The following is a 15366-nucleotide window of genomic DNA, read 5'->3' on the forward strand; positions in this document are numbered from 1 at the left end:
GGACTCTCTGGACAGTGGTACCTTTCCTTCAACTAGCACCATATATTTTCATCTGTGCCATTTTTTACCTAGAATAACCCACACTTTCCCTCAGCGCTCCTCCGACCTTTACCTGCGAGGCTTCTCAGCTCTGCAAACTACCGGGCCCGCCGGCTCCCCTCCCGCCCCTCAGCGCCTGCTGGCGGGCGGTGCCCAGCAGGGATTGGCTGGCGGCGACGGCTGCCACGCGCCGGTTAGCTGAAGGCGGGTGAGAGGCGGGCGCCGGTTGGTTGCTGGCGGCTGAGTGCTGGTTGGCTGGTGCTGGCTGTGGCTGTGTTGCCCAGGCCCTCGCCCTCGCCCTGAGGAAAGGCGGCGGCGGGTGAGATCCGGCCCGGCCCGGCCCGGCCCGGCTCGGCGGGCGGCGCTGCCGCCATGTTGTGCTATGGGGAAGGCCTGCTGATCTCCCTCACGGTGCTGCTGGGGGCGGTGCTGGCCCTGAGCCGCAGCCCGGCGCTAGCCTGCCTGCTGACGGCCGGTCTTTACCTGGCGCTGCATCTCTTCAGCCTGGAGCCCGCCGCGCCTCAGAGCGCCCAGCGCGTCCTGCGGCCCCGCGCCGCCGCCGCCCGCATCGCCCACCGCGGCGGCGCCCACGACGCGCCCGAGAACACGCTGGCGGCCATCCGACAGGTCAGCACGGCGGCGCCTCGCCGCAGCGTGCCCGCCGCCCTTCCCTGAGCCCCTCCTCGGCCCGGCCCCGAGAGCCGGCCATTCCCCGAGGGGCCCTAGAGGCGCGTTTAGCGTGCCCGGCCGCCAAGGGACGTGCAGGGCCTGGCACCAGGTCAGAAGCGTGAGGCAAAGCTGCCAAATGCTCTGGAGGGAGAGCGAGCGAGCCTCGGGTAGCCTGCCTCCCCATAGGTCTGGTGGGTGAGAGACCGCAGTTGGTGGGCAGTAACGCAAGCCTGCGGGCTCTGTGTGATAATCTGCCTTTTCGGCGGGCACTAAGCCCACTTCACCCCGAATAACTCCAGCGTCTTCCAGCTTGCCGCAGGAAGCTGTATGGCTTGTCAGTCCTTCATCCCCAGAAAGATTCAGAACAGTTTGATCAGATCCGAGTCTTGCAGGAGCTGTGTTGTATCGTTGGTGCTGATGGATATTTTAGCCATGTAGCTGTAATGAAATACTGTATTTTACTGATGCCGCAACAGAATAGAGAGAGCAGACAGCAACTTAGTAACAGGCCGTTTGCTTTTTAAGCTTTGAAGACCTGTGATGAGAATCCACAATTATGGGCAAATCTGACGTGGTGAGGACTTGCAGTGTACAACCCTGCCGTGGAACTTACCGCTGCCTCATCTGTGAGGCGTCGTGGTGCAGCCAGGGTTCGCAAACTGTTTCTGAGAATTGTTTGAATTCATGATTAGCGATCTCTCAAATGTAACATATCTGTGACAATGAGATGTTGCTGCTCTGATGGTCTCTTACCTTTGGGTGAGGCAGGGCTCTGTGTTCTGATAAATTCTAAAGCTGCACAATAGAGATCCTTACATGGCAGATACGTCAAAAGTAAACCCTAGTGCGTACCTGGCATTTGTCTTTCTAGTGTGTTGGCCCTTTTCCCAGGAGCCATTTAGCCTTCAGAACAACTCATCTTGTGTCGAGTTCACTCAGGTGCTTTTCTGAGCAGTTTCTGGGAAAGAGCCTGGGCAGTAGCAGGATGTATGAAATGTTCTAAGGCAGCCCAGCTAGTTGTTGCTTTCTGATACAGGGATTCCTCAGATAGGAACATATCTACTATCTCGTACAAGCATGGTAAGTGGTGCTTCTGGGAAGCTTTGTATCTACTGCGTATGGTGGATCAACCATAACTGCACATGAATGGCAAATCTGACTCTGAAGGGAAACGTTGCACTGGTATTCCATAAAAAAAGAGGGATGATAGCTTTTTCTTGTGCAAGCAAAGACTTTATGCTCTGATGGCCTGCTCTGATTCTGGCTTCTAAGTGTTAATCTATAAATTATCTAAACTGTAGGCATTTGCTTCCCTTCACTTTTAGAAAGTAATGTAACTTAAGGACTCAGGAGTTATTAGACCAGGAGGAGAAAGCAGGATGCATTTTTATCCTGAAACAGTCTCAGTCCCAAGACTGAGACATTATCACTATGGGTTTATCTGTAAAATAGATTGTTGATCTACGAATGCTTCTCACAATAACTTGGATAAAACCTACTTTGTTCTGCAGATCAAGCTTACTGAAAAGAACATCAATACTTTGGTTTTTTTTTTACCAGAATACAAACTAATTATAGCTGTGCCTATATAAAATCTATAAAGCTGTAAAGCTCTTTTCTGTTATGTGATTTTTTTTTTTTTTTTTAATTAAGGCAGCCAAGAATGGAGCAACGGGTGTTGAGCTGGATCTTGAATTTACTGCAGATGGTGTTCCCATTCTAATGCATGATGAAACAGTAGAAAGGACAACTGATGGGTCTGGAAGATTGTGTGACTTGAATTTTGATGAAATTAGGAGACTTAATCCATCTGCAAAACATAGGCTCTGGTAAATGAACTATTGCTATTTCTGAAAGCACTGTTTCAGCAGGGGAAAAAAAAAACATTCTCACTAAACAAAATTATTTGATCTATCACTGACAAAAATTTTTGTAAATTCAAAACTTAGTCCCATATGTTACTTCTCATTTGATTTTAGAAGGGTATGAGACTATACCTCCTTACCTATCCTTGCAATAGGAACAGTGAGGTAGTGTCCAGATAATTGGCTTTCAAGGACAAAATCCACAGGTGCCTAATGTGAAACAGGTTCATCTCTACATAAGCTTCCCCTGAATGGATTGCATGACACTAAAGATACTGGGAGTTTCACTATATGTCAAAATTGGCTTCAGTAATTGCTTCTAAAACTAATTTTATTCACATCTGTTTCTTGACTGGTTGTGTCTTGGGGATTCTAAACATCAGGATTATACTGTTGAAAAGGAGCTAGACAGATTTCCTGGGTGGTCTCAGGGAGGAGCTGTGAGCTCAGTGGCTGATAAGGTCCCTTCCAGTGGTACGCTGGGGAAAATATTTTTATACATTACTAAAATTTTGATAACAATGCAACTTCTATAGTATCATAAGTGAATCCATTTTAGAGGATGAACTTTTAGTGTGTGCTCCTGAGATGCTGCACTAGGGATTTCCAGACTCTTGTAAATATGCCACCTGTGAGTCTGTGTTACAGCAGCATCTTACCCCATCTGTTACTGGAAAAGCAATCACCTGAACCACACAGCGAGAACTTCCAAATAGGCAGTTACTGCTGACCGGCTGTTGTTCACTGTCACTGTATCAGGAATAATTTATTCACATGTGAAGCTGCAACTACATCCTCGTCTTGCTTATTCTGCCAGGATCTGCGTTTCTGGCTCAGGGTTAGGGAGTGCAGTCAGGAGGATGAAGTGGGCGGATAGGTGGTCAGCAGGTGGGACTGAATGCTTTTTTGTGGTGGTTGAGGAAGGAGGTGAAGTACTGAGGTTAGTGTTTTGGTGTGGAAAGTGGGGTCAGTGAGCATCAGATTAGACCTTGAATTTAGAAGGACGTTGTCTAGTGGGATTCTGGGGGAAAAGGAGATGTGCACATATCCTTGTACATGGGCAGCCTTTTACTGGGTGAGAGAGCTGCTGCTGCCATTGCGAGTGGTGCTCAATCCCACCTCTAATACTAGCGTATCAGCAAACTGTGTTTAGGAATCCCTAGGAAACAGCTCTGTGCAGCTGGGGATGCGTGTGCCCGTGTGTGCACATGTCTCTTGACTGCGTTCCAGCGAGTTCTCCATTTCTACAGGAGCAAATTCCAAGGTGAAAAGGTACCAACTCTGAGAGAAGCTGTTGTGGAATCTATGAATCACAACCTTACAATCTACTTTGATGTCAAAGGCCATGCAAATCAGGTACTGCTTACTGTACTAAGACACCTTCCTTCACCCTTGCTTTGGTTTCTGACCTGCTTTTTTGTTGGTCTCAAACTACTATGAGTGGTACAGGCCCTCCTCTAATATGAATGAGGCTGGGTAAGCTCTTCGTGTCATCCCAAGCTGGGCTGTCAAAGCAAAGACAACATGTTCCCATATCCCATTCCATTGTCCTGGGAAGCTGCAACTTAAAATTAGCACGAGACTTGTGTGAGTGTTCAGTTCAGCTCACAGCAACATAATGAAACAAAGCAAAGGGAATTCCCTGCCTGTGCTGAGGGGAGCTGGTATCTCATCTTCAGCCTTGAACTATGGATCCTGCTTGTCTATAATTTGCATTACTGAAGGCAGATACAGGTGATCAATCACTAACATTTTATGCAAATCAGAATAATTTTTTCTTTAGCATAGAAAAATATGGAAATAAATTCATTTTCCCCCTTGAACTAAACCCAAGGAGGTACTTTAGAATGTTATCCACAACATATTTAAGGGTATTTCAGACACGGAGAATGGTATTCATTGCTGTAAACAGAATCACGAAAAGGACTTTTGTTGCAAAAATCAGAACGCCATTTCTGTGTTAATGGTATAAACAAGATGCTGTTTTTCTTCTCCCCACTCTCCATTTAAATCTTGTTACACAGAATAGGAAAGTATTTTTAAAGGGGATTATTCTAAAATAACTTTGCAGTGTGAAGTAAATATGAGCGTGTGTATAAAGATAACGTGTGTATCTCTCATTGACAGGCAGTCGATGCCCTAAAACAACTCTACCTGGAATTTCCACGTTTGTATAACAGCAGCATAGTCTGTTCTTTCATGCCAGATGTTGTTTATAAGGTGATGTTTCCTAAAAGCTTATTTTCGATTATTTTTAGTTCTGTCTGGGAATTTGAGCAAGATGTACAACTTGCAGATCCAGATTACTTTTCGGCTGTTAAAATTGCCAAGACTTTTAAAAAAAAAAAAAAAAAAAACCATAAATCATAAGTCTCCTGCATAATCTAATAAGATCACTCTGTGCTCATTAGATGCACATATGAATCTACAACATTTCCCTCCATTCTGAAAGCTATGTAGGAAAAAGTGCGTTGCTTTTACAGTTGGCCTATGGCCAGGTGTCTGTGTGCAAGGTCTCTGTTAAATAAACCTCATATCTTGATGTAAATGAAGGCTATTCTTAAAACTTTCGTAGTTCTCATTGCCAAGTCCATTTACTATGTATTTTATTCCATTGCCTGACTGTTGTGCAATTTTTTTTTAACATAAGAGCCATTGCTTTTTTCAGTATGTTTTAAAGAAAAAAGAGTAAAATATCATTAATGTATCTCTAAAAGAGTTACAGAAGGATTGCGGGGGAAGGGGAGAAGGATTCCGGTAGAGCTGCAAATGCAAACTAGCACTCTGTATCTGACCTCTCCCAAAGTATATGGCTTTTGTATGAATTACAGTCTTTTCTCCTTGATCTTCCAGATGAGACAAGCTGATGCAAATGTTGTAACAGCGCTAACACACAGGCCTTGGTATCTGAGTCATTTTGGAGATGGGACACCCCGTTTCAATTCCTCCTGGAAACATTATTTGTATATGATGATGGATGTCATTCTAGATTGGAGCCTTCATAGTTTTTTGTGGCGATTGTGTGGGGTTTCAGCTTTCCTCATACAGAAAAATTTTGTTTCTCAGTAAGTCTTAAAGCTTGCTAATATATCAGGCGGCATTATTGTTCTATTAATATTTAAGGGTGGAGTTAACATAGTGTATGTTAATCGATATGTTCCAGTTAGTGTTGTGTAAGGTGGTTTAATTTCTTTACCGCATGCTATTTTATTATTTTAAGCCTCTATCTTTTCAATCTGTATTTTACAGATAGAAATACAGATCTGTATTTTGATCCTAAGTTTAATATCAAAGGGAAAGAAAACTTGTTGCTTTTGCCTGTTTACAGTAATAAAACAAAAAGATGAGGTGCTGTCGTTCTTGATGTGATACTGATGTAAGACTAAAATTCAGTTGTAGCCTCAGCACTATCTTCCTTAAATATGGTAGCGTTAGCCTTCCTCTTACAGTGTCTTTGTTCCTTGCAGAGAGTATGTGAGGCACTGGTCTTCAAAGGGAATTCAAGTGGTTGCCTGGACAGTGAACACATTTGCAGAAAAAAGCTACTATGAAAGCGTCCTTGAATCCAGCTACATCACTGACAGCTTGGTGGAAGACTGTGATCCTCATTACTAGGCCGGTGCTTTGTAGACCCTCACCAGTGTGACTAAACTATCTTACTTGGGTGGGTCTGAATTCACCATTGAGGGGGGTATCCACAGGTGCAGATGGGACTGCTAATGATAGCTCTGGGAAAAGGAAGAGCAGCAGTTCACTTCTGCTGTACGGGCAGATTGCAAATGCAGACAAACCCTCTGTTACAACACTGGACAAGGCTGAGTCAGCCATTTGTAGTCTGAGGAGATAGCACGGTTATGTGAAAGGATCGGTTTTGACAAGCTGACTGGGCAATACACTGTATGTGCAGGTTGCTTTATAATTCTCAGACTGTTCCTTTGCTTTGTTTAAATCTGGGTTATAAAGTCATAGCAGCAATTTTTGGTGGCAAAATTTGCCCTACTTTGATTTTAATAATTTAAACAGTCTGTTCTACAACTGTATGATAGTTTGAGGTTGATTTATGGCATCTTAAAAACATCTGCATTACTGTTCTCAAAACAGAACCTGAAAACAATGGTGCTAAACCAGAGTGACTCTATGTCCCTCCCACTGCGTGGAAAGGTGCATCCTGACAAGGAAAAGAAAGCCAGCTTTCCCTGTTCAGTGTCAAGACTGTGAGACTTCATGGATAAAACTTGAGTATCTTCTTATCTTCCAGACTTTTAAAAGAACCAAGGGAGGATAGAAGATTATGTCTTCTAATGATACAGCACAAGAATGTATGTATTCTTTAAAGAAAGCTATGTCTTGAGTGCTGGTAGTAGTAGAACAAAGAGCTGAAATGCTTTTTTACTTTGCTTATTGTTTGCACAGTTGAAGGGCACTCACAAGGATATGTGGGAAGCTGTAATCCGTGTTTAACTTGAAAGCAAAGGAGTCTGCAGTTAGAATTAGAAGTATCTGATAGTTCACAGGTACGGTATTCTTCTTCAGCTATGCAGCAGTAGATAGATACAAAATGTCAAAATTTGTGCAGGTTGCTTGTTTTCTCCAACAAGTAAAAACCCCAGGTGTTCTCATTGCAGCTACATTCAGTGCACCGTGAACAATTTTTGCTCTGCTCTTGAAGGAGCTGGTAGTTAGAAAAGATTGTCAATGATTAGCAGAAGCAGAAAACTTGTGTGGACCCAGCCCTAACATAAATTAGGCCACCTTTTCTTAATGGCCAGTACATGGAATTCCTAATTTCAATAATTTCATTTCAGAAGAATATGACACTAATCTCAAGAGGAATGCAGAATTCAAACATTTAACAGATCAGTTTCCTGTTACAGATTATCCAGACGTAAGCTCACAAGATACCCTAGACTGCCTGTGTAGCGATGTGTACATCAGACTAGAAAGCATAACCATGTTTCAGTAAGGTAGTTCTTGTGCTACGTCAGTGCCGTTGAATTCATGTTTTCCTTGTTCAGGCGTTGCCGTGTTCCAGTTGAGGTGCTGCACTCTGCACTGGGTGATCGCTTTGCGATGTGCTGGGGAAAGCTGCACTTACCAGAAATGGGACAGCAAAGCACAGGGAGCAGTGGTGCAGTTTGGTGCATTGCTTTGGATGTAAATGTCCTTGATAATATGCCTCACAGTTACAATTAGTTCTCATGCACTAGGCTGAGTTGGTTTTTTTTGTTGTTAAAAAAAAACTTATGTAAAAGAGGCAAAAGGTAATAAAAAAAAATCAGTCATCAGTGGCAAGAGCTACACCGTTGTCCCAATTAAAGTAAGTTCAAACTTCTGAATTAGCAGCAGATCGATGCCACCTTCTGTAAGGGGGGATGGATTTTTTTTGCTTCTGTCTTTGGCTATGTATAAGCACAAACAGAGGAGTAGAGTGTGATTTTTCATGTCAGGATTGTGAGAGCCCTTCAGTTCATGTCACTCATCCACCCTGTGCTGCAGAACCAACAGCCTCTGCCTTCCAGTGTACATCCTATAGCATGTGTACATCATGCCCTCAAACAGCTTCTGTCCAGCCATTTGATGGCTGCTGTAGCCTCTGCCTTTGCTGCTGTGTGCCGCAGGTGCTCTCGAGGGGCTAGCCCAAAGGTCCACTCTTGTTGCTGCTCGAGTTGGTGGCACTATTGAGTCACTGTCCACAGTGCAAACACTAGGCCTGCACTCAATATTCACAGCCAGCTGTGCAGCTCTACATGCAGAAAAATATAACAGAATTGAATCTCTGATCACACAGTGTGTGTAAACTTTGTCCTTTCTTCATACCTTTGGTGGCTGGTTTTGGGCTGTCTTTAACCTGAATTATGAGCATGAGGAAAAGATGTGCCTCTTTCCTAAGGCATTCTTATGTCCAAAGCAAAAAGGGAGGAATAAACCAGGCAGTAGTAGAAAATGGGCTAAAAAAATATTTATTATTGTGGCAAAGTTAAGGCTCTGAATAAAAAGAAGCTGCATCAAGTGTCTCAAAGTCACATAGGATTAAAAAAAAATCTCAATACTATTACTTCCAATCTATCCCTCACTGGCAAAAGACATGTCAAACTTTTTATTTACAAGCAGTGGTTTTACACAGATGAGAATTTTGAAAAGTAGTCACTCAAAAAAAAAAAGTTCTGAAAGCTGTTGACATCAAAGCTGGATTTAAGTGACTGTAATAAACTGTAAAAATGGCTCAGAAAAGTAAAAGTGGAATAGAAGCCTAACGTGGTTCACACAAGTTACTTTGCAGCCATTACAACACCTCAGTCATTGAAAACGGCTGCATATTAATTTCATTCTGTTCTTATTTGACTAATACTTCACCTTTGGTTCAGATAAAAACATTTTGAACAATATAACTGACATAATATTTTTAGACCAAAGCTTTTATTTACAGTCAGGCACAAGTTTCCTTAGATTTAGTCAACAAGTGACCTGCTGCAGAGGGACACTTGCTCTATCGAGGCAATGGCCTGTGCTGGGGGAAGGCTGATGACCACTACTTCAAACCCAAACCAAACATGCAGGATGTTCCCTATGATAATAATAATCTGCAGTTGGGATGCATTTTGCAATCTGTTCTTCTAGTTTTTCTTCCATTTAGGGGTTAAAGAAAAGTTTGATCGGTTCTTTCAGTCATTAGTGCAAATGAGTATTACTTTCTGCGGAACATCAGTCAGTGATTTAACATTCATTATTGATTGTGCCTGCTCACAGTCAAAAACCTGTGTAATCATCTTTGTCTTCCCACTGAGCTGCTTCTCGGGCACGCAGAGCGAGTGCCACTGCCTCAGAAATGCCTGGTCTGCTGCTGGCCTGGGATGCCTCTGAACCTGTTTTTTACAAAGGAAGTAATGTTAACTGTGCTGGTGTCCAAGTAATAACCACCCCTCTTGAAAAGCCTGTGCTATTTAAGTGTCTCATCTGTCAAGTATTTGGAATGAAGTTGCATATCTCTGTAAACCAGGAATAGTTCAAGCTACCACACAAGTTTCCATAGCCTTTTTTATTCCAGACATACAGTGACCTAGGGAGTCTACATCATTAATAACCTCTTCGGGGATTCACACGAAGATGTGAACTATCTTTCTAATTTGATGTGATATTCTCGCCTGTGGCTGCTCCCGTAAGACAAAATGGCTCGTTTACCCACAGAAATAAAACTGGTGTGCAGAAGGTTGTCATCAGTGTTCGGAAGTCACCAACAACATCGCAACAAGCTAGCACTAAGCACATCCGATAGAAAATGCTTACCCCAAAACCCAGTCTTTTTGTTTTCTCTTTATACAAGATGCTAAAATTCTGCGTCTCTCACATCAAGCTGCTATATGCTGCGTCTGTACTGCAGCAAACACATTTACTGAGCTGAGCTTTAAAAGCTGCTTTCTGCATTTGGTGTTTGTTGCTTACCTAGTGGGAAGCCAGTCCTCCTCAAGATCCCAGCAGAATGGGGATACTGAAAACAAAATTCACAAGTAGGTTTAGATCGATGTTTCCCTTGTGCCTGTTATCTTGTATTCTTGTATTCAAAGAGACACCAGTTACCATACGCTCCAGATCTTAGGCAGGTCTGTATGACTGTTCTAACAGCTATTCTGATTACATTTTTGTACATGTTCAAATCAATCTTTAAAATTGCTTCTATACATACAGGATGTCCTCTTTGTTCAATCTATGCCCATTGTCTATATCATGCCCCAGGTTCTATATAGGGAAATGTAGCAGACTTCCTTCTTTCAACCATCTCACCTCGTTGTGGGATGCATTTTGATTTCTGTGAAATGCACTTCCTGGGTAGCCTGGCACTTGCTGGGCAGGGAGCCTGGACTGGTGGTATGGAGAGGAGCTTCTCTGAAAGACAGAATATTTCGCATTAGCAGTACTATATTCTGGCTTCCAGTCATGGCTTTATGGTCAGTGCTACTCACACTTACGTATTACCCTTGGTTTAGGGAGATGGCTCTTCTGCTAGATCCACAATAAGATTATTCTGGCATCTCCTGCTGAAATCCAACCTTAACAACTACAGGAACATCCACACTTTGTTGGCTATCAAACCAGCCCCTCAGGAGTCCCAGATGTGACCCTGGACATGGCTACAGGGTTGTCTAGTGTTTGAAAGTCCCCAGCACACAGAAAATGCCCATTCACTTTAAGCTCCCCTCTTTACAGTCAATATTTATTTATATTATCACATATGTATTTATATTTATCAATACATCAATATCAATTATCAATATTTATTTATATTATCACATTAATGATGGCCAGTTATACAGGGGGATTTGTTTTTTGGGGAGGAAGGAGGGGAACCTAACAAACTCTTTTTCTTCACCAGTATATAGGTCGAAGAGTTTTCACTCAACCCAAATAAAAACACTGCACAGCACCAATATGTGCACATTTTAACACTAACTTGATGGCTTGGCAGGCAGGACTGATTTGGAAAATAAATTCAAGTTTAAGACATAGATATTTACCTTGATTCTGTATGGGATTTAAAAAGGGGTTAGGTCGAAGCACTCAGTTTTACCTTAGCTGAAAAGATTGGGTAGGCGACATAAACGATAAACCCCTAAGGAAATCCAGAGTCAGGGGAGGAAGGCAGCCTCCTTCTTAGTCTAGGCAAGGTTCAAGTGTGTGTGAACCCTTTAGTGACCATCACTGCACACTTAGATTAGGAATATTTTCTTTCAGTTTCATAAGCATAAATAATGTCTAGTGAGAGCAAAGACTCTTCTATATCCTTCCCAGGTTAAATTCCAGCCTGGAACAAATAGTTAGGGAACTTCCATGGCATCATTTTGCTGTCTGGAATTAACTAGTAATCAGTCAACTTACTTACATGAAGTTTTAAATGGACATATCCCAGAACAGCAGCCTGTCTGCAAGGCTGGAGGAACCCCATGAAATTGTACCAAGCACCTAATTGCAAAGTAGTATCTGAACCATCAAACTGACCTGCTGGCTTTGTCCTCTTGGCGCAGATAGGTTTTGTTTTGCCCATTGCAGTGCCCGTAGTTTTTCAAGTAAAAATATTTTATCTTTTCCTTCCTATGGTCAAGACATTTGATCATTAGCTGGAATGGACTCATCATTCTTGAGAGGCTCAAGGCCTATGAGTAATCATTCACCAGAATAATCCTTAAAATTCCTTTTATTCTCAAATAACGTGTCTACAGAGGGAGCTGCAGCAACACGGCTTGGAGATAAAATTATTTTGCAACAACTCTATCTGTGAGTTAAGTTTCCCTGAAATTCCCATGGGGGAGCGCTCCCACCCTCCTTGCATTGTCATAGGAAAAGCAGATTGCAGCTCCACAACAGCAGGATGAGACAAGCAACAAGGAAGCCATTTTTTAAAAAAAAAAAAAGATAAAGCTGAACGTCAAACTTACATTAATAATTTGCTTCTGTAAGAGTTTGGTCATGGTCTTTCTTCCTTCTATTATTTTCGAGTAAAGATAAGTAATAATTCTAAACAAACAAAAAAGTCCAATATATGAGTGCTCATGTCCATGAGTATTTCGTCTTAGCCATTGCCTGAACAGTTACCTTGTTTATTTTATCCATTAAAAGACATATATACATGTATCTATATGTATGCATACACATACAAATATATACACACACATATATAAAAAAAATGTGTGTATACAATTACACAAAGAACAGCAAACATGCAAAATTGCTTAAGACCCAAAGATTTATGGACTTGTATTCAAGATGAGAGGGACAATTAAAGTAAGTCAACAATACAAGGTGCATTTCAGATAACAAATAGGAACGTAATGCCCTTATCCAACTTTATGTCATTTGCTTAGACACTTGCCTGGACCTTAAATCACAACACTGAACACTTGCTGCTTCCAGGCCAATCCTGGTCCCACTGGAATGAGTGGGTTCTTGTTTTACAAGAACAGGTTTGGGCTCCTGGGTATGCATGGCCCATGCTAGAAATATCAAGCAGCACAGCTACAACATCAAACCCTATCAGTGGGCACATAGCTTAATATGCACGTACTGGTTTTACCAAAATAATTCCCTTTTTAATTTACTGTCCAAGGGGACAGTATGTGAATTTACCTGAGATTAGCTGGAAGCAGTCTGCAGCCTCCTTATTAGCATGTCCCCATATGGTGTGCTCACTTTAACATGTGGCTTGTGCACTACCACGCCCTTCCACCACAGTGTCCCTATGGTAGTTCAGCTATTCTTTGCACGGTATCATCTTCTCCAATGACTCCACTGATGAGAAATGGTCAGAAAGGGCAAGGCAACTGTCTGTCAAACTTCTGCTTTTTATGTCACTCAGGGTCCTAGTACACATCTGGCTTATATTCCCTGTGCTTGTGAAAGCTTGCTTTTCCCTACTATTTATTTACCTCGGGGCCAGGGCAGGAAACAGTTTATCCTGTCAACTGTGTGCAGCATGCTCCCTTTTGCTGATGGTGCTAAAGCTATGTGTGCCAGGGGTAACAAGATCTGCAGCCTAGACAGCAGTGAACTAGAAATACTCAGTTAAAAGCCGTGTATCCTAGGGTTAGCATGAAGCTGGTTTGTAAAGAGCTTTGGCATCCTAACATAAAAGGTTTATAACATCTTAATGTACTTCAAATACATGGATTTTCAATATATTAACCATTTCTGATGCTTTAAAATGTGCTTTGCTTTTTTTTTAAATGAAGAATGACTATGCAATAGCCAGTTTTTAACACTTCAGGTCCTTTTCCAGTGCTTTTCATTAGCAGGTACTTACAGGATAAGAAGCGTGAGAATGAAGAAGAAAAGTTCACTTGTAATTAAGTTATGGTAGATCCACACTACCCATTTTGAGGCATTGTAATTTTCCAGTATTTTTATCCACTCAGAGATTGCAGCATACATAGAAGGCAAGCCTCTGAAAGGACCACATTCTTCTGAAGGTTTTAACCTGAAAGTGAGAAAACAGCTACTTAAAGCTTCATGTATTAACCAGTGATTTGGTTAATATTGTGATTTTGTACATGGAGATGCTCATTAGTTTGCTATAACCCTCTGCTCTTTTTGGGCCCTCAGGGAACTTCCATGATCTGTGTTTGACTTTTAACTTGGGTCACTCTCCAGCCATTAAAATGCCTACCCCAGACTACACAGTGAGAGATAAGAGACCTCTCTGCAATAGATAGGTACCAAGCCCTGTAAACACAATCTTGACCTAAATATAACAGGTCAATCACTGTAGCACAAGCTACAGCAAACTGAAAACCTGGATTTCCAAAGTTTCACCACAGGTGCTTAAGGGAACCATCATTTCACCTGGCCTTTGAGGACATGAGTCACTACAGATTTTCAGTAACAGGATGTGGTGAACTGAGGCAGCCTGTAGGAAAAATTAACATTTTCAGGTAGACTGAAATAGGAAAATGTTGTTTGCTTTGAAATTGAACCACTCCAGACAGTCTGGAATTCCCACTTGCCATCTGGAAGTGTTTCCTCTAAAATATTTCATCCCACCCGGCTTCACATGTAGCCACCTGTCTTACTAAATATTGAAATCATGTGGCTGAAAACTGCCAAGAAAAGGAAAAGGGGTGTTCATGCTGCCCTCGTTACTGTGACCAGAGTAACAGGCACATAAACAAAGCGGCTTTAAAATGCTGGTAACAACTGAGATGCATTACTGCAGAGGTCAGCACTCCATGCAAAAGAAGCCTTTTAAGTTTGTAAATAATCCAGAAGTTGACCTCAGCTGAGTTTTTCCAGGACACAATAGCCTATAACATAAATAAGTCCAGGAACTAGGACTAGGTTGCAGAAACTTTTACGGAGGAAGAAAAGTCAACATTTGCTGTAACATTTAAATAGGAACCCAATACCTCAAGATAACTTTGTTTCTCCTCCCACTCTCTTACGGGACAAGTTACTGTGTTAAATGCATTCTTGCCAAGTCACTGAGCAGGTCTTGTTTTCAGAATACAGAACATCTCACAACATCTGAAACCTTCCATTAGCAATTAATAGAGCTTTTTCTATAGAAAAACGCAGATTCCTTTGCCTGGTATCAGGTCACACAGTATAACATAGTAGGCTTGAATGCCAGTGATCTTCCATACCTCCAGACAATGACTCCAGTGACAGACACGACTCCAAGAAAGGAAGGGAAAAACAGCAGGAACATGAAGGATGTTGTCATTTGAGCAGTTCTCCAGACTTTGCGAGGGGGTTGGCAATTCATTATCAGACTGACCTTCAAAGAGATGCAAGTACACTGATTCCTGGAATGGTGTTACCTGCCACTTCAACTCGGTTTAAGTCAATCCCACTGAAATGCTGGTGGCAATTGCTGGAATAGCATCTACCAAAAGTTTCCAAGAACTTATTTTATATGAATTTGATAGATATACTGTGGTTCTAGAAAATTTCAAGAATGTAGTCTTTAAAGAGTAAGAGGCAAAATGAGGTTCTCGTACATCCCTCAGGACTCTGTTGGGTAGAGTTTGCTTTTGTAGCATACACAAACCCACTGTTCAAGGAAGTTTGAATCAATCTCTCTGGCTATTGTTTTGTTCTACATTCAACATTACAAACTGTTTGTTGACCCAACTATATAAAAAAAAAATCTATAATCTAGTTATACTACTGAGACAAAGAATTCTGAAAAGAAGAAATTTCCACCATGATCTTTAGCTGAATCACCCTGCTTACACTTGGATAACTTGGGCAGGGGGAACATGCTGCAGAGTAAGCAGGAAGCCAAAGTCACAGCCACAGGCTGAGCATC

The 15366-nt window shown here is 42.2% G+C and overlaps 2 protein-coding genes across 11 annotated transcripts in view; one reads left to right on the forward strand and one right to left on the reverse strand.

The window, feature by feature from the left end:
* Window positions 1–224: 224 nt before the first annotated feature.
* On the forward strand, window positions 225–9585 carry GDE1 (glycerophosphodiester phosphodiesterase 1). Of its 2 annotated transcripts, none has more exons than XM_075105140.1 (6): window positions 225–666; window positions 2366–2537; window positions 3824–3929; window positions 4701–4793; window positions 5427–5638; window positions 6041–9585. In XM_075105140.1, exons 2-6 carry the CDS (start codon window positions 2431–2433, stop codon window positions 6186–6188), a joined length of 666 nt encoding a protein of 221 aa, XP_074961241.1. In that variant the 5' UTR covers window positions 225–666; window positions 2366–2430; the 3' UTR covers window positions 6189–9585. The 2 variants fall into 2 exon arrangements, with proteins under 2 accessions (XP_074961241.1, XP_074961240.1); XM_075105139.1 differs by having other exon boundaries at window positions 250–666; window positions 2362–2537; window positions 6041–6548.
* TMC5 (transmembrane channel like 5) overlaps window positions 8518–15366 on the reverse strand; it is a 28668-nt gene continuing 21819 nt past the window's right edge. For 7 of the 9 annotated variants that reach the window (XM_075105132.1, XM_075105127.1, XM_075105133.1 and 4 more), the window contains 7 exons: window positions 14699–14832; window positions 13363–13536; window positions 12002–12080; window positions 11565–11657; window positions 10353–10454; window positions 10014–10059; window positions 8518–9436 (listed from right to left, as the gene is read on the reverse strand). In XM_075105132.1, coding sequence (XP_074961233.1) covers window positions 9321–9436; window positions 10014–10059; window positions 10353–10454; window positions 11565–11657; window positions 12002–12080; window positions 13363–13536; window positions 14699–14832 — 744 coding nt within the window. In that variant the 3' untranslated portion in view covers window positions 8518–9320. Of the gene's footprint in view, window positions 9437–9862; window positions 10060–10352; window positions 10455–11564; window positions 11658–12001; window positions 12081–13362; window positions 13537–14698; window positions 14833–15366 lie in introns of those variants that run through there. The other 2 variants (XM_075105131.1, XM_075105130.1) reach the window with 2 other exon arrangements.

This window comes from Phalacrocorax aristotelis, chromosome 10 (genome assembly GCF_949628215.1).
Source record: "Phalacrocorax aristotelis chromosome 10, bGulAri2.1, whole genome shotgun sequence".
Taxonomy (NCBI): Eukaryota; Metazoa; Chordata; class Aves; order Suliformes; family Phalacrocoracidae; genus Phalacrocorax; species Phalacrocorax aristotelis.